At 43.6% G+C, this 25,012-nt stretch overlaps 1 protein-coding gene across 10 annotated transcripts in view; it reads left to right on the top strand.

Annotated features, from left to right (window-relative positions):
• The window catches only part of rims2a (regulating synaptic membrane exocytosis 2a), a 1,169,411-nt gene that overhangs the window by 1,131,018 nt on the left and 13,381 nt on the right, over nt 1–25,012 (top strand). For all 10 annotated transcript variants that reach the window (XM_072570612.1, XM_072570611.1, XM_072570619.1 and 7 more), the window contains 2 exons: nt 11,059–11,200; nt 18,597–18,709. In XM_072570612.1, coding sequence (XP_072426713.1) covers nt 11,059–11,200; nt 18,597–18,709 — 255 coding nt within the window. The remainder of the gene's footprint in view (nt 1–11,058; nt 11,201–18,596; nt 18,710–25,012) is intronic.

Genomic DNA, 25,012 nt, shown 5'->3' with positions numbered 1-25,012 from the left:
GTTTCTCCAGTTTCTTGTTCTTGGTGTGCATGTACGTGGTGTAGTTCTGTTGCCTTGTTTGTTTGGCAATGTCTCGTGGCTGTATCGCTGTATCTTGAGCACAAGCTGAGATTGTGGACTCTACCTTGATTTCAAGGTTATGGCGCCTGCTGTAGATATCAACTGCACAGTGATATCAACAATTTTTATCCCATCATCAGACTTACCATGGACTACTCTTTCGTATCTGTCTCATTCTTAGACACATACATCTCCATCAAGGATGGGCACCTCAGTATCTCACACCCACGGATAAACTCACGCGGCTGCACTTCTCTAGCTTCCACCCTAAACATATTAAACCAGCCACCCCTTATGGACAACCTCTATGCATACACAGAATTTGTTTAGATGAGGAGGAACGCAACAAACACCTAAAGATGCTGAAGGACACCCTCATAAGAACAGGGTACAATGCTCAACTCATCGATCGCCAGTTCCGACATACCACCATGAGAAATGACCTCCTGAGAAGACAGACATGGGAAGCAACCGATAGAGGACCCTTCATTGTCCAGTATTCCAGGGAGTAGAGAAACTATGACATGTTCTTCGCAGCCTGCAACACATTATCAATGAGGATGAGTACCGCGCCAAGACCTTCCCTATACCTCAATTTGTCACCTTTAAACAACCCGAAATCTTAAACAGACTATTGTTCGCAGCAAACTGCCCAGCCTTCAAAACATTATCAACCACAACACCGTACAACCCTGTCATGGCAACCACTGCAAAACATGTCAGAGTGTTGACATGGATACCACCATTACACGTGGAGACACCAACCATCATGTACATGGCAGGTACATGTGTGACTCAGCCAACATTGTCCATCTCATACGCTGCAGTCAAGGATGCCCCAAGGCATGGTACATTGGAGAAACCAAATAGACACCATGACAACGGATGAATGGACACCACCCAACAATCTAAGTTAAAGTGGTGCTGGAAAAGCACAGCAGGTCAGTCTGCATCCAAGGAGCAGGAAGTTCAATGTTTTGAGTAAAAACCCTTCATCAGGAAACCACCCAAAAATTACCAGGCAAGGGTTTTCCCTCCCAGTCGGAGAACACTTCAGCGGTCAGGGACATTTGGCCTCTGACCTTCAGGTGACCATCCTCCAAAGCGGAGTTCAGGATTTGTAACAACACAGAGTGGCTGAGCAGAGGCTGATAGCCAAGTTCGGTCCCCATGAGAATGGCCTCAACCAGGACCTTGGGTTTATGTCACACTATAGGTGACCACACTATATTATACACTCTCACACACAAGTGCGCACACATAAACACACACTCTTTCATACTCACACTCACGCAGACCCTGTCACAGGCATATACTCCGTCACACTCATAAGCACAATCTACCAAGCATCCACACAAGCAAACCCACACACACTCATGCGCACTCATACACACACATTCACACACTCAGTCTCTCTCTCTCTCCCTCACGTGGACGTACACATGCACATATAAGTCTATGGGATGAATTTGCATTTGCAGATACATTCTATTTTTGCTCAAAAAGCACACAGCCTACAGACAGTCAATCCTAACATTTTATGAATTCCTACTTTGGAAATGGAACCAGTCTGACTCATGATTGGGATATAGACAGACTCTAACCTCACACCTATAATGCATTGTCTGAGCTGAGATATCCCCTTTTCTTTTATAAGACTTGAAGTTATCTCAAGAATGCAACTTAAAAGAAGTTCTGGGATTTACATATTAATGAATTGAAACCTGCAACCTATTCTAAAAGATGAAAGATTTAATAGCAATCTAGTTTTGTTCAATATATCATTTTAATTGCATGACACTGTGATCTTTTGCTATAAATTCTGTGCCTTATGATCCTGCCCCACTGGTAACCTGATGAAGGAGCAGCGCTCTGAAAGCTAGTACTTTCAAATAAGCCTGTTGGACTATAGCCTGGTGTTGTGTGATTTTTAACTTTGTCCACCCCATTCCAACGCTGGCAACTCCACATCAGAGAATGAGGCCGCTTAGCCCATTGAGTCTGTGCCAATTCTGTATAAAGTAATGCAGTCAGTCCCATTCTCCTGCTGTATTCCTATAGCCCTTTGAAAAAAACTTTATTTCTTAAATTGTTGATCTCCTCTGCTTCCACTACCCTTGTAGGCAGCAGGTTTCAGGTCATTACTATTCATTGAGTCAGAAAGGTTTTACTCACACCCCATCTCTACCCCGTAACTCTGCACCCCATCACTTTCCCAGATCTTTAAATCTGAGTTCCATGTATGTCAGGCGACTGTCTATGTGGAGTTTGCACATTCTCCCCGTGTCTGCATGGGTTTCCTCCGGGTGCTTTGGGTTCCTCCCACAGTCCAAATATGTGCAGGTTAGGTGAATTGGCCACGCTAAAATTCCCCGTAGTGTTAGGTGAAGGGGTAAATGTAGGGGAATGGGTCTGGGTGGGTTGCTCTTCGGAGGGTCAGTGTGGACTTGTTGGGCTGAAGGGCCTGTTGCCAATGAAGAAAAGGCTGCACAGTAGCTCAGTGGTTAGCACTGCTGCATCACAGCACCAGGGTCCCAGGTTCAATTCCAGCCTCGGGCGACTGTCTGTGTGAAGTTTGCATATTCTCCCCGTGTCTGTGTGGGTTTCCTCCAGGTGTTCCAGTTTCCTCCCACATTCCAAAGATGTGCAAGTCAGGGGAATTGGCCATGCTAAATTGCCCATAATGTTAGGTGCATTAGTCAGAGGGGAAATTGGTCTGGATAGGTTACTGTTCGGAGGGTCGGTGTGGACTGGTTGAGCCAAAGGGCCTGTTTCCACACTGTAGGGAATCTAATCTAATTTGAGCAGTTTTCCCATCTCAACATTATCTGAATCTTGTACACCTCTTTCAAGTTTCCCCTCAATTCCCTTTGTTCCAAAGACAACAGCACCAGATTCTCGTAATTGACTTTAATGTTCAAATCCCCCACTCTAATGAATTCTGGTAAACTTACTCTGAAATCTCTCAAGGACCTTAGCAGAATCATACAGTACTGTAGAGGCCTTTCGGCCCATGAAGTCTATATCACCAAAACTGCACTAAATCTACTCTAGGCACACCTTTCAGCACCTGACCCAAAGCCTTGAACGCTTTGGCAATTTCAAATGTCCATCCAAGTATTTTTTAAAGGTTGTGAGGTTACCTGACTCAACTAGTCTTCTCGGCAGTACATTCCAGATTCCCTCCACCTGAGTGAAAAGATTTTTCCTCAAATCTCTTCAAAACCTCCTGCATGTCACCTTAAAATTATGCCCCCTTGTTATTGACCTTCAACTAAAGGGAATGGCTACTTTCTTTTCACCATGTTCATGCCTCATAATCTTTTACGCCTCAATTATGTTCCCCTTCAACCTTTACTGCTCCAAAGAAAACAACCCAAGCTTATCCAGCATCTTAGCTAAAGCGTTCCTGGTGAATTTTCTGTGCGCTGCCTTAAGTGCAAACATATTGTTCTTAGAATGCAGAGACCGCAACTGCACACAGTGCTCCAACTGTGGCCTAACCAAAGTTTTGTACAGCTCCAGCATAAACCTCCTCGCTCTTACAATCTAAACCTTGCCACAAAAGCAAGTTTCCCATATGCCTTCCTTACTACCCTATCAATCTGCCACCTTCAAGGATTTATGGACAACACACCAAGATTCCTTTGTTCGTCTAAGCTTCCTCGTGTCCTGCCATTCATGCAGTATTTCTTTGCCTTTTTACTTCTTCTGAAGTACATCACTTCGCAATTATCAGAATAAAATTCTATCTGCCACTAATGTACCCCACCTGAATCAATCCTTTAATCTCAGACCATTTTCCCCACTGTCAACCACCTGGCCAAACTTTGTGTCATCCACAAAGTTTCTTATCATGTCCCTCACACTCTCACTAAAACATTATTTATATATGTATATCATTAATAATAAGGGCCAGCACTGATCCCTGTAATGCACGGGGCAGCCTATGGTCAAACAAGCAACCTTGTATCACTGCCCTTAGTCTCCTACCACTAAGCCAATTTTGGATGCAATTTGTAAAGTTATCGTGGATTCCATATGCTTTCATCTTTTCCATAGCAAACCTGAAGCAAATGGTGTTAACGATATCACTAAATTTCCCCGTCAATGCCACCCCCCATACCTGCCTGGTTTTGTTATCCAGATTTAGGTCCATACTCATCATCCCTAGTAGGACATAAAATTTTCTCCTCTCCTCTAAACCCTTTATAATATTATTATCCTCATTAAAGTTGGGGAAGTTGAAATTCCTAATAGAATGTTTTTTTTTAAACTTGGTTTAGTGAAATGACTACGTATCTGCTCTTCAATTGCTTACTGGCTGTTTGGAAGCCTATAATATACTCCTAATAGTGTGATTACACCCTTATTATTCCTAAAGTCTGCTCACAGTGCTTCATGTGATGACTCTTCTGAGATATTGTCCCTCCTTCCTGCAATATTTGACTCTTTAATGAAGAATGCAATACCATTTAGACCCTCTCCTGTCCTGCAAGATCCTAAACCCCAAAATGTTAAATTGCCAGTTCTATTCCTCCCTCAACTATGATTCTGTGATGGAAAGAATATCACAATTCTATGTGTCAATCCACACCCTTAACTAATCTATCTTAAGACCATAAGACGTAGGAGTGGAAGTAAGGCCATTCAGCCCATTGAGTCCACTCTGCCATTCAATCATGGCTGATGAGCATTTCAATGCCACTTATCCACACTTTTCCCGTATCCCTTAATTCCTTGTGAAATTAAGAATTTATCAATCTCTGCCTTAAAGACACTTAATGTTCAGGCCTCCACTGCACTCCGTGGCATTGAATTCTACAGGCCCCCCACTCTCTGGCTGAAGAAATGTCTCCTCATTTCCATTTTAAATTGACCCCCTCTAATTCTAAGGCTGTGCCCACAACCCTAACGGAAACAAATTCCCAGCATTTACCCTTTCTAAGCCACGCATTATCTTGTAAGTTTCCATTAGATTTCCCGTCAACCTTCGAAACGCTAATGAACACAATCCCAGGATCCTCAGCCATTCATCGTATGTTAGGCTTACCATTCCAGGGATCATCCGTGTGAATCTCTGCTGGACACACTCCGGGGCGAGTATGTCCTTCCTGAGGTGTGCAGCCAAAAACTGGTCACAGTATTCTAACCAGAGCTTCATAAAGTCTCTAATACTCCGAGCATTAAAGTGATGGCCATTCAGACTCAATTTATTTCCAGCATTGCAATGAGTGGGCTCCTCAGCTCAGAAGCTTTAAACCCGTCTACTCCATATGCTGTACTTTTTATCATTTTATAATGCTTCCATTTATTATGATACCTTATCTTTTAATAACTTCCGTGGAAGGTGTCTTCTCCAGGATCAGGCTTAACAATGACGTGACTTCCAGCAGTCCAGAATGGCAGTATTGGCTTGGCAGGGTGATCTCCTTGTGTTGCAGTCTTATGCAGGAGGGGTAGTCTCAGCATGGCATGGCAGTCTTGTCCTGGCAAGATGCCTCGTTCCAGCATGAAGGTCGTCTTCAGCGGTTTCCAGCAGCTTAGCATGCAGGTCTCGTCCCACTGTAGAGGCTTGTCTTAGCTTGAAAGTTTCATCCTGGCTTCAGAGACAGCTTCAGGTTCTTCCAGTGGCCCACCATGATTGTCTAGTCCCAACGTGGAGGTCTTGGCCCGGCTCGGCCCTGCACGGCAATTTCGGACCAGTTTTTCAGCACACCCCAAGGCCAAGAACCATTGATTGAACTCCAATTAACATTTTATTCCTTTTCTTCTTATTTATAACTTCCATTCTTAATTTATTTAGGCACCATAAAACAGATCCTCATGGTACACCAGTAGTAACTGAACTCCAAGGTGAACATTTCTCATCAACCACCGCACACTGTATTCTTTCAGCTAGCCAACTTCTGATCCAAACCGCTAAATCACCCTTAATCCCATGCCTCCATATTTTGTCAGCAGCCTACCATGGAGAACCTTATCAAATGCCTTACTGAAATCCATATACACCTCAGCAATGACTTTACCCTCATCCACCTATTTGGTCACCTTCTCAAAGAATTCAATAAGATTTATAAGATTTTGGTTGGCCTCTCTTCGAGTATTGCATTCAATTCTGGTTATCACGTTACCGGAAGGATGTGTAGGCTTTGGGGAGGTGCAGAAGAATTTCACCAAGATGCTGCCTGGATTAGAGTGTATGAGCTTTAAGGAGAGGCTAGAAAAACTCGGGGTTGTTTTCTCTGGAGCAACGAAGGCTGAGGGGAGACTTGATAGAAGTCTATAAAATTATGAGATGCACAGGTGAGTCAGAATCTTTTTTCCAGCATTAACTGTCTAAAACTCGGGGGCATACATTTAAGGTGAGAGGGGAGAAGTTCAAAATGATGTGAAGGGCAAGTTCTTTTTACACAGAAAACGGTAGGAGTCTGGAATGTATTGCCAGGGCTGATGGTGGAGGCAAATACAATAGGTGTGTTTAAGGGACTATTAGATAAGCACATGAATATGCAAGGAATGGAAGGATCTGGGTCAAGGGCAGGCAGAAAGGATTAGTTTAATTTGGCGTCTTGTTTGGAATAACATCATGGGATGAAGGTCCTGTTCCTATGCTGTACAGTTCTATACTCTATGTTCTATATAGCTTATTTGTGTAAACTCTTCCAATGCCACAAGCCTCTAAACTACCAACTCTCATCTAATTGTGGTTTCTTGAATGTGCTTAATTTTATTGTTCCATGATTGCTGTTCACACCCTCAAACTACTATTCCCTGAAACTCCCAGCCTATTTACTTCTCCTCCCTCCTGGTACGACACTCCTTTCTCCATACCTCTTTGACGAGTATGTGATTGGGGACCAAATTTTGCTTTAATATGATCCTGTCAAGAGCTTTGGACATTCATTGCATGAAAGGCACCATCTAAATACAAACTGCTTTTTTTTCATATCTCCACATAAATTCTGCCCGAGCTTCAGATGATTTTTGATTATTCTGTTTATAGTACATCAGTCATGTCTTACAAAAGATGTATTTGGAATTGTTTACTAATCTAATGCTCAAGCTCTCCATTCTTTAAAATTGCACCCTGCCAACGTTTGATTCCGACCAGTGAAATGAAACAAAGAACTGTGGATGCTACAAATCTGAAACAAATACAAAAATGTTGGTGAAACTTAGCAGGTCTGGCAGCATCTGTGGAAAGACAGCAGAGATAATATTTAAAAATCCTGTGACCAACTTTGTCAGTTGGTGGCACTTGCAGGGTGGACAAGAGAGGGCAAGGGCACCCTTTACTTTGGCATTGCTCCCATCTCCTTTGGCAAGTACTTGAACTTCGTCACCAAGAGTGAAATTACTGCACAGAAAATTCAGTAAATTCTATAGTGGACGGGCAGCCCAATCCACCCGGATGTAGTGAAGACAAAAATTTGCCTTAAATATGTGCATCTGGGAACCAGAACTGTAAAACCTAAAGGGCAAAAATACTGTCAATGGCTTAACTGACATTTGAAAACTTAATGAGTGATTATTATAGAAAGCTGCAGCCTCTCGCCCTGAAACAGACTCATCATTTGTTAATTACCCTATAGAAATTCTGCATTGTGTGGAAAACTGAAAATAATTTATTTGAGTTAATAAAATGCAAAGTTCATTTTGCACATTCGTGTCTGAATGAAATCCATTTAATCCTCTCAAAACTCAAAGGTTATTTTGCAACAGATATGTAGAGAGCTTGAAAATATTTCTGGCCCACACAGTGCCAGCTGGCAATTGTCAGTGGCAGAAATCCATGCACCAGGCATTTCTTATTCTGATATACAAGCTCCTGACAGGCAGTTACAGCTAACAGAGTTGGGCCTTGTGCAATGCCATAAATTTTATTCTTGAAGATTTCCTAACAGCTAAAATAGATAAGTATTACTAATAAAAACGGTAAATAATAAATTGGTCATAAAAAACTCCAAATAGCAATTGCACCATGATTATAATGCATTAGCTGTTGGAAGCCTGCTAAGTTAATCTTTTGCATGAGATGAGCATGCACTGTTTAATTTCGTCACACTAATTAGATCTGGAGTTTTAACAAGTTTGATGTGCAGTATCGGCTGTTTAGTTCCATCAATTCAAAAGAATTAAAAAATATGGATCCTGGCTTACAGAATGATGAAAAAATTAAATACAAAATACACATCTTGTCATTATTCCTGAGTACAGAGGCAGGGCTGCTTTACTCTACAATATCATACACTTGGTTCCCATATTACAGTGATCATTGTGGATTTTATTGAATGTTATCTCAAATATGAGTGCAGGCTTCAATTCAGCCATTTAGGACTGAAATGAGGAGAAATTTCTTCACCCAGAAAGTAATGAGCCTGTGGAAATCTCTGCCAAAACAACAAATCTTTTCAAGACAGATGTAGACATAGTTCTAAGGCTAAAGGGATCAAAGGGCATTGGGAGAAAAAAGCTATAATCATATTGAACAATGGAGCAGGCTCAAAAGGTGAAATGACTTACTCCCGCTCCTATTTTCTATGTCTGTATGCATAACAAAATCATAGAATCCCCCATAATCTCGCATTTACCATAGCTAATCCATCTATCTTGGACACTACGGACAATTTAGCATGACCAATCCACCTAACCTGCACATCTTTGGACTGTGGGAGAAAGCATGGCAGAAACATGGATGACACGGTGGCTCAGTGTCAGCACTGCTGCCTCAATTCACCAGAGACCTGGGATCAATTCCGCCCTGGGGTGACTGTCTGTGTGGAGTTTGCACAATATTCCTGTGTCTGAGTGGGTTTCCTCCGGGTGCTCCGGTTTCCTCCCACTCTCCAAAGATGTGCAGGTCAGATGAATTGCCCATACTGTCAGGTGCATTAGTCAGGGGTAAATATAGATAAAGGAATGGGTCTGGGCAGAGTAGTCTTCGGAGGGTCGGTGTGGACTTGTTGGGCCGAAGAGCCTGTTTCCATACTGTAGGTAATCTAAACCTCTGCACAGACCATGAGAGCACACAAACTCCACACAGACTGTCATCCAAAGTTGGAATCGAATGTGGGTCCTTGGCGCTGTGAGGCAACATTGCTAACCATTGTGCCACCATGCTGTCCAAAATCATGAGTCTGTTCAGATAGGTTGACTTGGATTTTAACCTCGTATCAAGTTCATTTTGTGTAGGTGGAGTGTGAAGATACCGTTTTAAATGTCCTGCAGAATTAAACCACAGGATACCTTAAAGTATGATTTTTGTCCAACAGCAACCTGATTGATAGTTTAGAAGCCATTCTAGCAGGAAATCTGCTACACGAGGCTGAAGGGCTGAAGCCTCCTAAGAGCAATTAGAGGCTAACAGAGGCAGGTTGGGAACATTAGTCTGGATCTCTGGCACAGGCTATATTGCAGAAATGTCTCTGGATTGCGATGGGCACCACCAACCCCCCACTAGTGTTTGGTGTGGATCGTACTCGGTGACAATGGAAGATAGATGGTGACCTGGGAGCTAGGTTCACTGCCAAGAGGGGAGTTTCTCTCAGAGAGTCCAGTAGTGGTTGTTGATAGTGGTGGGGTTACAGATAACAGAGTTATTTTACCATAGAGAATATAGGACACAGTGCTATTTCCCTTGGCCATAAACATTACTGTAAAGGTACTTTTGATTCAGGCACTCCTTACAATCTCTCTCCTGACAGGTTTCTCACGATCAGGGAAACTGTCTGATTGTGATTAAAAATAGAATCACTGTTTAAATCAAGGTTTAACTTCTCGTTGAATATTAGATTAGATTCCCTACAGTATGGAAACAGGCCATTTGGCCCAACAAGTTCACACCAACCCTCCGAAGAGTAACCCACCTAAATCCATTCCTCTAACCTATATTAACCCCTGACTAATGCATCTAACACTATAGGTAATTTAGCATGACCAATTCCTCTGACCTGCACATTTTTGGATTGTGGGAGGAAACCAGAGCACCCGGAGGAAACCCACGCAGACATAGGGAGAATGTGCAAATTCCACACAGTTGCCTGAGGCGGGAATCGAACCTGGGTCCCTGCTCTGAGGCAGCAATACTAACCACTGAGCCACCCATTATTTAGATTAGATTACTTACAGTGTGGAAACAGGCCCTTCGGCCCAACAAGTCCACACCGACCCGCCGAAGCATAACCCACCCAGACCCATTCCCCTACATTTACCCCTTCACCTAACACTACGGGCAATTTAGCATGGCCAATTCACCTAACCTGCACATTTTTGGACTGTGGGAGGAAACCGGAGCACCCGGAGGAAACCCACACAGGCACGGGGAGAATGTGCAAACTCCACACAGCGGGAATTGAACCCGGGTATCTGGCGCTGTGAGGCAGCAGTGCTAATCACTGTGCCACCCAATGTTATAATGTTTAAAAGGCCAACCCACTTGCTATGAATAGTTTGCTGATGTACTCTTCAACTCACTTCTTCTAAAACTGGTTATGGATAGATCAAAATCAATTGAGTTCCTGTTTAAGGTCTTGTATATCTACCTTTGACCTGATCCCAAACCACATGTTTTTGGGAGTTAAACTGAGTTTAGTGAGGTTACAATTTCATTGCACATAGCCCACAGAGGAACTTTTCCCTGAAGTGTTGAGATTCAGTTTGTTGAATATGAGTCTTTTCTGTGGCTGGTCACCCTTGAAGATGGATGTAGTTGGAAAGAGTCACTAAGTAAAGCCTAAAGGACAGATGACCAATGTGCTATCAACACTAATAGCAGGGGCGTTTTCTTATTGAGATGTGCTCACTCTTGCTGACCAATGTGTATAACTTTACACAAAAATAACTCTTAAATTTGTGTTTGCTTCTGCAGATTATGTGAAAGGTAAAGTTCATGGAAGATCACACGTTTTGATACTTTTACCTGACAAATATGATTGCAGTGTGTACAATGTACTACAGCTCAGGTAATGTGGGACTTTGCCATTCTTGTTTCTGCAGAGGCTGGAGGGAAAAAACTACGCAGCACCATCCAGCGCAGTACAGAAACAGGATTGGCAGTTGAAATGCGAAATCGAATGACCCGGCAGCCAAGTCGTGAGTCTACTGATGGGAGCATGAACAGCTACAGTTCAGAGGGAAAGTAAGTTTCATGGAAAGCTGAACATCCTGTCACAATGCTTCAACAGCAGTATATATTGCAGGAACAGGGGTGCAGGCTGTGTTGCAGTATCAGGAGAGGCTGAGCTGTGTCAGTGTATTGGCAGGTGCAATATTCATAGAACATATTACATTACAGCGCAGTACAGGCCCTTCGGCCATCGGCATTGCGCCGACCTATGAAACCAATCTGAAGCCCATCTAACCTACTGTATTCCATTGTCATGCATATGCCTATCCAATGGCCATTTAACTGCCCTTAAAGTTGGTGAGTCTACTACTGTTGCAAGCAGTGCGTTTCATGCCCCTACTACTCTCTGAGTAAAGAAACTACCTCTGACGTCTGTCCTATATCTATCACACCCTCAATTCAAAGCTATGTCCCCTCTAACCTACAACATTCTTCGTCACTATACACAACTGTACCGACCTTCGTGTTTTCCGCACATTGACTACTCCATCCTTCTATGCCCTCATCCAGGTCATTTTTATAAATGACAAAGAACAGTGGACCCAGAACAGATCCTTGAGGTACCCTGTTAGTAACTGAACTCCAAGATGAATATTTCCAATCAACCACCACCCTCTGTCTTCTTTCAGATAGCCAATTTCTGATCCAAAACAGCTAAATCACTTTCAGTCCCATGCCTCCGTATTTTGTGCAATAGCCTACCATGGGGAAACTTATCAAACACCTTACTGAAACCCATATTCACCACATCAACCGCTTTACCCACATCCACCTGTTTGGTCATCTTCTCAAAGAACTCAATAAGGTTTGTGAGGCATGACCTACCCTTCACAAACTATCTACAAACTTGACAATCCCTAATTCCTCTCTAGATGATTATAAATCCTATCTCTTATAACCCTTTCCAACACTTTACCCACAACCAAAGTAAGGCTCACAGGTCTATAATTTCCAGCATTGTCTCTACTCTCTTTCTTGAACAAGGGAATAACATTTGCTATCCTCCAGTCTTCTGGTACTATTCCTGGAGACAATAATGACATAAGGATCAAAGCCAAAGGCTCAGCAATCTCCTCCCTGGATTCCCAGAGAATCCTAGAATAAATTCCATCTGGCCCAGGGGACTTATTTATTTTTATACTTCCCATAATTGCTAACACTTCCTCCTTATGCACCTCAATCTCATCTAATCTAGTAGCCTGTATCTCAGTATTCTCCTCGAACATATTGTCTTTTTCCAGTGTGTGTACTGATGAAAAGTATTCATTTAGTGCTTCTCCTATCTCCTCTGACTCCATGCACAACTTCCCACTACTATGCTTGATTGGCCCTAATCTTACTCTAGACATTCTTTTATTCCTGATACAGCTATAGAAAGCCTTAGAACTTTCTTTGATCCTATCCGCCAATGACTTCTCATGTCCTCTCCTGGCCCTTCTTAGCTCTCTCTTTTAGCCTTTCCTGGCAAACTCGTAACTCTCAAGTGCCCTAACTGGCCTTAACATCTCATCCTAATACAAGCCGCCTTCTTCCTCTTGACAAGAGATTCAACTTCCTTCGTAAACCACAGTTCCCGCATTCGAGAATTTCCTCCCTGCCTGACAGGTAAGTACTTATTAAAGACCCACGGTAGCTGGTCCTTGAATAAGTTGCACATTTTAATTGTGCCCATTCCCTGTAGTTTCCTTCCCCATCCAGTGCATTCTAAAGCTTGCCTAATCACATCGTAATTGCACTTCCCCCAGCTATAACTCTTGCCTTGCGATATATACCTATTCCTTTCCATCACTAAATTAAACATAACCAAATTGTGGCCAATATCACCAAAGTGGTCACCTCCCTCCAATCTAACACCTGGCCAGATTCATTACCCAGTACCAAATCTAATGTGACCTCACCCCTTGTTGGCCTGTCTACATACTGTGTCAGGAAAGCCTCCTGCACACATTGGACAAAAACTGACCCATTTAAAGTATATAGTATTCCCGGTCAATATTTTGAAAGTTAAAGACCCCCATAACAACTACCCTGTCACTCTCGCTCCTATCGAGGATCATCTTTGCTATCCTGTCCTATCCTCTATTCCTGGTGATAGTGTCTTACCATATGTCTTGCCTTAAACGGTTGCACTTGAAGCAGACTTTATGCCTGTTAGGAATGATGCTAATAAGTCGGGGTAAATGTTGGACAAATAGCCCTAGTGTAAATACTGTAAAACAACAAATCCCCTCCCCACCAAGCACACACCCAAACATATCCTCTCCCCCCACCAAGAAGTCACAAAGTCATTGCTGCCTCCAGTAGCAGTAAGCATTTCAATATTTGCCCCTGCTGAGAACTGAGGTGAAATTTAAATTGAGGTCTGTATCTTACATCAAAGTTAATAAGCAAAGTACAGTGTAATGCAGTTTTAACTTTATTCCAGATATTATATGCTAATCATTTTGGTGTAAGTTACGCACATATCACAATTCCTCATTACAGCCAAAATCAGAATTTTATAAGATCAAAATCATGTGCAAAAAGAAATTACTCATTGACTCAAATGCAGAGAAATTGCACTATCAATTTATTTAGTGGATATTAACTTGTCATTATTACCTCATATTAATAACCAATTCCTACCTTCTCTATAGCAAAAGAGCTATTAACAATATCTATTGAATAGCAGAGAGAAGAATTTGATACAGGCATATGAGGTATTGAGATATTGTCATATTTACAGTATTTTCCAGAATAGTGTCTGTCAAATCTGCACACGGAACAAGAGGGAAAAATAAACTTGGCCTTCACAGCTCACATGTACTGATTCCAATTAGAACATTTTTTCCCAATTTTTTCCCCACTTGCACTCTCTCTGTTCCCTCCTAGACATGTCTATTCTTCATGACAGTGAGCCTTGAACAGTCAGCTGTTCATCCACTGAGAGGCATATTGCAGGCTTGACCCTGTTCATACAACAGTATATTGGCCATAAAGGGAATCTAGATACTTCTCCAGAAGAAAATTACAAAGACAATCATTGCTGTGTTGCTGTTGTGAGAGCCTTGGCAACTATTTAGAATATGCTAGTAATGTTGTACCTCATGGGCACAGTCTATTATGACTCTAACAGATCAGCAATGGTCATAAAACAAAATTCCTAAAAAGAAGGCAGTCACATCCTGTTAAGAAAAACAGTTTTGGGAAATGATCATTGTAGTTTTTTAAAGATTAGATTCCCTATGTAAGGAAAGAGGCCCTTCGGATCAACAAGTACACACCGAACCTCCGAAGAGTAACCCACCCTGATCCTATATTTATCCTTGAGTCATGTCCCTAACAGACCAAAGTTAGGACTGCAGATGCTGGAGATCAGAGTCAAGGTTAGAGTCGTGTTGGAAAAGCACAGCAGGTCAGGCAGCATCCGCAGAGCAGAAAAATCGACGTTTCAGGCAGGAGCTTTTAATCAGGAATGAGGCTGGGAGCTTCCGGGTGGAGAGACAAATGGGAAGGGAGTGGGGCTGGGGAGAAGGTAGCTTAGAAGGTAGCAGTAGGTGGATGGAGGTAGACATAAAGGTGATAGGTCAGAGAGGAGGGTGGAACGGATAAGTGGCTGGTAGGAGAGGTCATGAGGATAGTGCTGAGCTGGAAGGTTGGAACTGGGGTAAGATGGGGGGGAGGGAAATGAGGAAACTGGTGAAGCCCACATTGATGTCCTGGGGTTGAAGTGTTCCGAGGTGGAAAATGAGGCATTCTTTCTTCAGGCGTCGGATGGTAAGGGAGCGGCAGTGGAGGAGGCCCAGACTTGCATGTCTTTAGCAGAGTGGGAGAGAGAGTTGAAATGTTTGGACACAGGGCGCTTGGGTTGATTGGTGCAAGTGTCCTGGAGATGTTCCCTAAAACGGTCTGCGAGAAGGCATCCAGTCTCCCCAATGTAAAGGAGACCACATCGGGAGCAATGGATACAATAAATGACATTTGTGGAAGTGCAGGTTAAACTTTGACGGATGTGGAAGGCTCCTTTGGGGCCTTGGATGGAAGTGAGGGAGAAGGTGTGGATGCAGGTTTTGCAGTTCCTGCAGTGGCAGGGGAAGGTGCCAGGAGTAGAGGGTGGGTTGTTGGAGGTGCGTGGACCTGACCAGGTAGTCACAGAAGGAATGGTTTTTGTAGAAAGTGGATAGGGGTGGGGAGGGAAATATATCCCTTATTTGTCCATTTGTAGGTGGCAGGATTGTTGGCGGATGATGCGGTTTTTGTGGAGGTTGGTGGAAGGTGAGGACCAGGGAGGTTCTGTCCTTGCTGTAGTTGGAGGGGTGGGGTTTGAGGGTGGAGGTACAGGACATGGATGAGATGTATTGGAGGGCATCTTCAACCATGTGGGAGGGGAAATTACGGTCTTGAAAGAAGGAGGCCATCTGGTGCATTCTGTGGTGGAACTGGAAATTGGGAATACGGGATAGCATTTTTGCAGGAGGTAGGGTGGGAAGAAGTGTAGTCCAGATAGCTGTGGGAGTCGGTGGGTTTGTAAAAAATGTCAGTGTTCAGTTGGTCGTCATTGATGGAGATAGAAAGGTCCACTTCCGCCCCCTCTGACATCACTTCAGCCCAACATCACCGCTGACGCTACGTGTTCTGCCATGTCCGCCCCCATCGCGATCACTTCCGCAGCCACTTCTGCCTCTAGTGATTTTACATAAACCACGCATGACGTCACCTCCGCACCACATTTCAAGAATGACATCACGCGTTCCGCAACTTCTGCCCCCCCTACTGCCGTCGTCACCACCGCTTCCGCCCCAACCAACGCCACTCACCTGCATACTGCTGCCCCACCCCCCCCACGGATCCCACTGTCACCATCCCCAACTCCCAGAACCTTGAGGGGAACATCACCTCTGCTAATGACTCCACAGGCTTCAATTACAGGCTTCACCCCCACTCCCAGCTCCACACCTATACTAGCTCCTAGCTCGTGGCCCTGTTGAGTTTTCACCACCCACCCCAGACCTCCCCCTCACTGAGGATGAACAATCAGTCCTCAGCAAAGGCCTTACCTTCATCCCCCTCCATCCATGCATCAATGAGTTCAATATGCGTGATGACATCAAACACTTCTTCCGTCGCTTACCTCCAAGCTTACTTTTTCGATCAAGATTCGCGCCCACCATCCAAGAACCAACTTTGCCCGCCTCCAACACACTCCATCCATCTGGACACCCTGTGCTGACCTATTATCCACCTTTGATCTCTTCATTTCCAACTGCCGCCAAAACATTAGCCGCCTCAACCTGTCTGCACCCCTTCCCAAATCCAACCTCTCACCCTCACACAGCCCTCCACTCCTCCTGCTCCAATCCCAACCTCACCATCAAACCAGAGGATAAAGGGGTGCAGTGGTAGTTTGGCGCACTGACCTCTACACTGCTGAAGCCAGGCGCCAACTCGAAGACACCTCCTCCTACCGCCCCCTCAACCATGACTTCATCTCCCATCACCAAACTTTCATCTCCCAGACCATACACACTCTCATCACCTCAAAAGATGTCCCACCCACAGCTTCCAACCTCATAGTTCGAGAACCCTGCACTGTCCGATTCTACCTCCTTCCCAAGATTCACAAGCCTGACCACCCCGACCAACCCATTGTCTCAGCCTGTTCCTGCTCATGCCCTACTGAACTTATTTCCACCTACCTCGATACTGTCGTATCCCCCCTCGTCCAGGAGCTCCCCACATACGCTCAGGACACTACCCACGGCCTCCACCTCGTCCAAGACTTCTGTTTCCTCGGCCCCCACCACCTCATCTTCATCATGGATATGCAGTCCCTCTACATCTCCATCTGCTATGAAAAGGGCCTCCGAGCGCTCTGTTTCTTCCTCTTCCAATGTCCCCACCAGTACCCTTCCACTGACACTCTCATCATTTGCCTGAACTGGTCCTCACCCTTAACAATTTCTCCTTTGAATCCTCCCACTTCCTCCAGATGAAAGGGGTAGCCATGGGCACCTGCATGGGCCCCAGCTATGCCTGTCTCTTTGTTGGCTATGTAGAACAGTCCATCTTCTATAGATACACCGGCACCACTCCCCGCCTCTTCCTCCGCTACATTGATGACTGCATCGGCACCACCTCATGCTCCCACGAGGCATTTGAGCAGTTCATCAACATCACCAACACATTTCACCCTGACCTTAAATTCACCTGGGCCATCTCTGACACCTCCCTCCCCTTCGTGGACCTCTCCATCTCCATCAATGAGTAAATTAAAAATCACACAACACCAGGTTATAGTCCAACAGGTTTAATTGGAAGCACTAGATTTCAGAGCTGTACTCCACAACCACCTGATGAAGGAGCAGTGCTCTGAAAGTTAGTGCTTCCAATTAAACCTGTTGGACTATAACCTGGTGTCGTGTTATTTTTCATGTTGTACACCCCAGTTCAATACCAGCATCTCCAAATTATGTCAATCAATGACGACCAACTCGACACTGACATTTTTTACAAACCTATTGACTCCCACAGCTACCTGGATTACACCTCTTCCCACCTTATCTCCTGCAAAACTGCTATCCAGTATTCCCAATTTCTCCGCCTCCACCGTATCTGCTCTCAGGAGGACCAGTTCCACCACAGAACACACCAGATGGCCTTCTTCTTTCCTCATTTCCCCATCCCCATCTTACCCCAGTTCCAACCTTCCAGCTCAGTACCATCCTCAAGACCTGTCCTACCTGCCAATCTTCCTTCCCACCTATCAGCTCCACCCTATCACCTTTATCCCCACCTCCATCCAACTATTGCACCCTTAACTACCTTCTCCCCAGTCCCACCGCCCTCCCATTTATCTTTCCACACCGGAGGCTCCCGGCCTCATTCCTGATGAAGGGCTCCTGCCCAAAACGTCACTTTTCCTGCTCCTCAGATACTGCCTGACTGCTCTGCTTTTCCAGTACCACTCTAATCTTGGCTAATGCCCCTAACACTATGTGCAATTTAGCATGGCCAATTCACCAACCTGCACATTTTAGATTATGGGAGGAAACCGGAGCACCCGGAGGAAACCCACGCAGACACTGGATGGGCATCGAACCTAGGTCCCTGGCCCTGTGAGGCAGCAGTGCTAACCACTGAGACACTATGCTGCCCTGCTTGTGTTAGTGTAGGCTCTCTCATAAACCATTGTTCTCTGTGACTGAAAAATTTTTCTAGATAAAAATTTATTTTCATTTTAGTTTTGGAATCTATTGTATTGTAGTTTGTAAAAACACAAGTATGTGGTGTTACCAATCTTCACCAGTATATCCATCACTTTGCCTAAATGTGAAAGTGAAAAATATAAGCATAAGCTGACTCTCATGTCCTTAAGATTACTACTTGTTAAGCTCCACTTTCTCTCTTCTTGCCTTTGCCTTCCTTGCAGCCTCATCTTTCCTGGTGTACGATTGGCATCAGATAGCCAATTCAGCGATTTTTTGGATGGCCTTGGCCCAGCCCAAATGGTTGGACGTCAGACATTAGCAACACCATCCATGGGTGAGCAGCATTGAGATTTTGTCATGAAATGAATAATCCTTATCAAAGGGGATATTTTGACTGTCAATAATTCCAATTGCATGTTGAGAAACAAGCTAGAAGTAATGTGACATTGTATAAGTTGACCCTAATACAGATTAGTATCTGTTATACGTTTTAAGTGACCATTATCATTATGACATTTTATATTCTCCCTGCGCCATCTTTATTCAACAAGATATATTTGACCATGACTTCACTTAGGGAAATCTGGACACATTACCAACATCTGTGAACCAGTTTTTGCAGTGAATATAGACTGCCATGTTGGAGACAATGGCGATAAGATATATCACATGCTTTTTAGGTTGTGACAGACAGGGAGGATTTAGGCTGAGACTAAGCTTTTTACTTGAAATTGGAAGTTTCTTCAAAACTTGATGGGATCTGTTGGATTTTCCTCTTAGAGGTTCTGGTTGGATTGGAGCTTCGGCACACTAAGTAATGAGACAATTATTATTGCATAGACAGTCGAGTGTGGCTTGTAAAGAGGATGTGGGGAATGCTAAAGTCAGAAATTGACATCTGTATTGGAAGGTTGTGGGCTGAAATCCCAGTTTAAGCCTTGAACACAATGTTAAGTGAAGGAATATTACATTGCAAAGTGATTCTGTCTGTAGGATTAGATATTTCAGTTGAGGTCCAGCCTTTTCAGGTGGAGTAGATGAGCTATTTCAAGAAGTACAGTGTGTTCTCCCCAAACGTTCGTTACCAAGTACAATATTCCTCAGCCAAGTTGCCTAATTTGTTATTATTGAGCCTTTGTTGCGTAACATTTGTTTGCTACAGTTGCCAACAAAGAATTGACATTGGATATCTTACAGTGCAATCAACTGAAACACTTAGAAATGCCTTCAGGATTTCAAGGTGTTACAATTCCCCTAAATATTATAAAATCCAAACATTGGCTTCAACACATTTTGTTGCTCTCTACCACGCCTCCCATCTTTGAAGAGGTATACAATCTTGGAATGGGACAGCACAGAGTCTACATAGCCCAACATGCCTGTGTTGGCTCTCTGCTGGAACTACCGATTAAAGGGGCGGCACGGTGGCACAGTGGTTAGCACTGCTGCCTCACAGCGCCAGAGACCCGGGTTCAATTCCCGCCTCAGGCGATTGACTGTGTGGAGTTTGCACATTCTCCTCGTGTCTGCGTGGGGTTTCCTCCGGGTGCTCCGGTTTCCTCCCACAGTCCAAAGATGTGCAGGGCAGGTGAATTGGCCATGCTAAATTGTCCATACCCTTAGGTAAGGGGTAGATGTAGGGGTATGGGTGGGTTGTGCTTCGGCGGGGCGGTGTGGACTTGTTGGGCCGAAGGGCCTGTTTCCACACTGTAAGTAATCTAATCTAATCTAAAGTACTCTTTCACTACAGCCATGTCATTTTTCTTATCTTTACACATTATGCAATTCTCTTTTGGATGTCACAACTGAATCATATAACATGTGTAAGGAAAACAATGCAAAAAACAGTAACAAAAAAGATAGATTTTGTGGATGCCAAGGAGAAAGAAAGCAGCCCCTTGAAGCCTTACAATATTTATGGTACTGTACAATGGCTGACGATGACTCCTTCCTATTGGAAATTTTAGTCCATGCCTGGGGAATCCAGTTTAAGGCAGTTAAAGTAAGGGCAGTGACTTCTCCAAAACCCAGCCTTTGCAGCTTCCTCTTCTCTCCTGCTTCTACAAGTTATTTATAACCAGGTGGTTCCAGAAGGTACACAGAAGACCTTCAGGAACAAAACAGGGTTCTACTTTCCAGATCTGTGTGGTATGAAATATTAGACTGAAACCAAATGGGTGGTGGGGAGGCCAGGTAGAGGTCCTCTATGAACCATGCACTTTAGTATTGTATTCACAATTAGAGAAGGGCATATGTGTAGATTCAGAGGTGGAAATGAGACAGAAACACAACTGGGAGAAGGAGGGAGAGTGAGAGAGATACACACACACACACACACAAACTAGAGGAGGGAAAGAGAGAGGAGAAAAAGACACACAAACTGGGGGAAGGAGGGGGGAGGAAGGGAGAGGGAGAATGATAAAAGACACACAGACTGGGAGAGGGGAGAGCGAGAGAGACACAAACTGGGAGATGGAGAGCATGAGAAAGACACACATGTAGACTGGGCAGAGGGGGATGAGTGAGACAGAGAGACACAAACTGTGGGAGGGTGAATGAGACACAGACACACCAACTGCAAACAGGTTGTGAGAGAAATGCAAAAGAGGAAAAGGGCAGAAGAAACTGGTTGATTTTGCTGTGTGTTCTAATCTTGCATTATATCTGCTGTGCAAAGAATAGGGCATATTTTGTACTTGTCCCTGAAGCTGGTCTTGTCATAGGCAGTGGGAGTCAGTGAGTTGAATTATTGAGTGAGTGGTTTTATTTATTACATTTATAATTCACTGTATATCAATGCAAAGTACAAATCTTTAGTTAGAAGCTGTATTTTGTTGATACTATGATTTCTCTTGGTTATTGCCAGGGTAAGGTACTGAGCACAGGAAGAATGGTCGCTTTGCCAGGCAAGTGTGAAAGTCAAATGGCAAATCATCCTCAACACACAAGGCACATGAGGCAACACAGAAAAGGGAAATGTGGAAATATCACAGATATTGTTTTACTTAAACATAAAATCCATAACACTTTCATCTTTTTTGTGTTTTTTTATTTAGAAATTCTGTTACTCATCTCAGGTTGCAATAAAAAGTAAGATTTTATTCAGGGCTTAACAATGCTGAGACATTCAACTGAAGTAAATACAAAAAGAGTTTGTAAACAGTGTGCAAAAAAGGAACAAATGACTGGTTTAAAGTGGTTGAATGTCATAGTCACACAGCTCGGAAACAGACCCTTCATGCCTACCATAATCCCAAACTAAGCCAGTCCCACCTGCCTGTGTTTGGTTCATATCCCTCCAAACATCTCCTGTTCATCCACTTATCAAAATGTCTTTTAAATATTGTAACAGTACAGTATCCACCTCTTTCTCTGGAAGTTCATTCCACACACAAAGCACTGTCTGTGATAAAAAATTGCCCGTAATGTCTTATTTAAATATTTCTTTTTTCACCTTAAAAATGTGCACCCTAGTCTTGAAATCCTCCACCCTAGGGAAAAGACATCCACTGCTCACCTTATCTATACCCTTCATGAATTTAAATACCGCTATAAGGTCACCTTTCAAACTCCAATGGTCCAGTGAAAAAAAGTCTTTGCATTTCCAGTCAATTTTTATATCTCAAACACTCCATTCCTGACAACATCCTTAAGAATCTTTTCTGAACCCTCTCCAGTTTAATAATATCAGTCCTGTAGCAGGACAACCAGAATTGGACACGTTACTCCAGAAGAGGCCTCACCAATGCCTTGTACAACCTCAACGTAATGTCCCAATTCCAATACTCAAAGGCCTGAGCAATGAAGGCAAGCAAGCTAAAGGCCTTCTTAACCATCTTGTCCATATGTGATGCAAGCTTCAAAGAAATATATTCCTGAATGCCTAGGTCTCTTTGTTTGACAACATGACAAGGCCCTACTTTTAACTGTATAATTCTTGCCCTTGTTTGTTCCACCAAAATGCAATACCTCGCATTTATCTAAATTAAACTCAATCTGCCACTCCTCAGCTCATTGATCCAATTGATCAAGATCTCTTTGTAATCTTAGATAGCTGTCTTCACTGTCCACTATACCATCAATTTTGGTGTCATCTGAAAACTGACTAATCATACCTTCTATATTCTCATCTAAATTATTTCTATAAATGACAAACAAAAGTGGAGCCAGCACTGATCACTGTGAAACACTGCTGTCATTTGATCAACTAGACCATAAGACATAGGAGCAGAAATTAGGCCATTCAGCCAATCGAGCCTGCTCCACCATTCAGTCATGACTGATAGGTTTCTCCCACTTCCACTTCCTCCCCGTAACCTTTGATCCTCTTGGCAATCAAGAGCCTATCTATCTCCATCTTAAATACACTCAATGACCTGGCTTCCATTGCCTTTTGTGCCATTGAATTCCATAGATTCATCACCCTCTGGGTGAAGATGTTCTCTTTATCTCCATTGTAAAAGGTCTTCCTTTTACTCTAAGGCTGTGCCCTCATGTCCTAGTCTCTCCTACCAATGGAAGTATCTTCCCAACATCCACTCTGTTTAGGCCATTCAGTATTCTGTAAGTTTCAAATAGACCCCACCTCATCCTTCTAAACTCAAACAAGTATAGTTTCAGAGTCCCCAAATGTTAAGCTTTTCATTCCTGGGACCATTCTTGTGAACCTTATCTGAACCTTCTTCAGAGCCAGTACATCCTTCCTGAGATATGGGACCCAAAATTGTGCACAACACTCAAAATGTGCACTGATCAGAGCCGAATAGAGCCTTTGTATATCCCTGTTTTTATATTCCAAGTTCTCTCAAAATAAATGACACCTTCCTAACTATTGTCGCAATCAGCAAGTTTACCTTGAGAAAATCCTGGACTAGAACTCTCTAGTCTCTGTTCACTTCAAACTTCTAAGTTTTCTCCCCATTTGGAAAATTCTTCCTACCAAAGTGCATGACCTCACACTTCTTTGCCTGCGCTCCTAATGTGCCCAAATCCTTCTGCAGCCTCCCTGCTTCCTCAATACTACCTGTCCCTCCAACTACCTTTGTATCATCTGCAAACCTAGCCAGAATACCCTCAGTTCCCTCATCTAGATCATTAATGTACAAAGTGAAAAGTTGTGGTCCTAATACTGACCCTTGCAAAGCTCCACTTGTCACTGGCTGCCATCCTGAGAAGAACCCTTTTTTCCCCACTCTGTCTTTCTGCTCTCTGCTTGATCCATGTTGCGCCTTGCCTCTAACACCATGGGCCATTATCTTTCTTAGCAGCCTCCAGTGCAGCACCTTGTCAAAGGTCGTCTTGAAGTCCAGGTAGATAACATCCATTGGCTCTCCGTCTAACCTGCTCATTATCTCCTCAAATAAATTCTAGCAGATTTGTCAGGCATGACCTCATCTTGATGAAACCGTACTGGCTTTGCTGTATTTTACCACACACTTCCAAGTAATCAGAAATCCCATTCTTCACATTGAACTCCAAAATCTTACCCACGATTGAGGTTAGGCTAATTGACCTGCAATTTTCTGTCTTTTGCCTTACTCCCTTTTTAAACAGGGGTGTCACGTTAGCAATTATCCAGTCCTCTGGGGCCCTCTCAAATTCTTGTGATTCCTGAAAGATGCCGCCACTTTCTCTTCAGCTATCTCCTTTTGAACTCTGGGGTGTGGTCCGTCTGGTCCAGGTGATTTATCCACCTTCAGGCCATTCAGTTTTCCAGCACTTTCTCCTTTGTGATGGCCACCATAGTCCGCTCTGCCCCCTGACTCTCTTGAATTTTTGGGATATTACTCATGTCTTCCACCGTGAAGACTGATGCAAAGTAATTACTCAGTTCCTCCAGTATTTCCTTGTTCCTCACTACTATCTCTCCAGCATCATTTTCCAGTGATCCAATGTCCACTTTTGCCTCTCATTTGCCCTTTATATATCTGAAGAAACTCTCTTACAGTCTTCCTATATACCACTGGCTAGCTTACTCTCATATTTAATCTTCTCCCTCTTTTTGTTGTCCTATGTTGGTCTTTGTAAGCTTCCCAATCATCTGTTTTTTCACTGCCCTTCAACACATAATATATTTTCTTCTTTATAATATGGCTGACTTCCCTAGTCAGCCATGGTTGCCTCATCTTCCCTGCACCGTGCTTCTTTTTCCTAGGGATTAATTTTTGCTGTGTCTCCTGAATTACTCCCAGAAGCTTTTGCCATTGCTGTTCCACTGTCTTTCCTGTAAGGTCCTCTCTGTCAATTCTGCTCAACGCTTCCGTTGTGCCTCTGTAGTTGTGTTTGAATCTCTGATTCTATCTTCTCTCTCTCAAATTGCAGAGTAAATTCAATCATAGGTTCCTTCATTTTATAAAGTCTGTCTCATTGCACAACACTAAAACCTGTATTCCTGTTCCCTAGTGGGCTCCACCAAAAGCTGCTCCAAAATGCCATCTTGGAGACATTCCACAAATTCCTTTTCTTGCAACCTGCAACCAGGCTGATTTCCCAAGTCCATCTGCATATTGAAATCCCCCATGATCACAGTAACTATGCTTTTCTTACACACCTTTCTATCTCCTGGTGTATCTTGCACTCCAGCTCTGACTACCGTCAGGAGGCCTGTACATAACTCTAACTTTTTTTTTACCTTTAC

Source organism: Chiloscyllium punctatum, chromosome 5 (genome assembly GCF_047496795.1).
Source record: "Chiloscyllium punctatum isolate Juve2018m chromosome 5, sChiPun1.3, whole genome shotgun sequence".
NCBI classification, from domain to species: domain Eukaryota; kingdom Metazoa; phylum Chordata; class Chondrichthyes; order Orectolobiformes; family Hemiscylliidae; genus Chiloscyllium; species Chiloscyllium punctatum.
The sequence above is the reverse complement of the archived record's forward strand: the minus strand, read 5'-3'. Positions and strand labels throughout refer to the sequence as shown.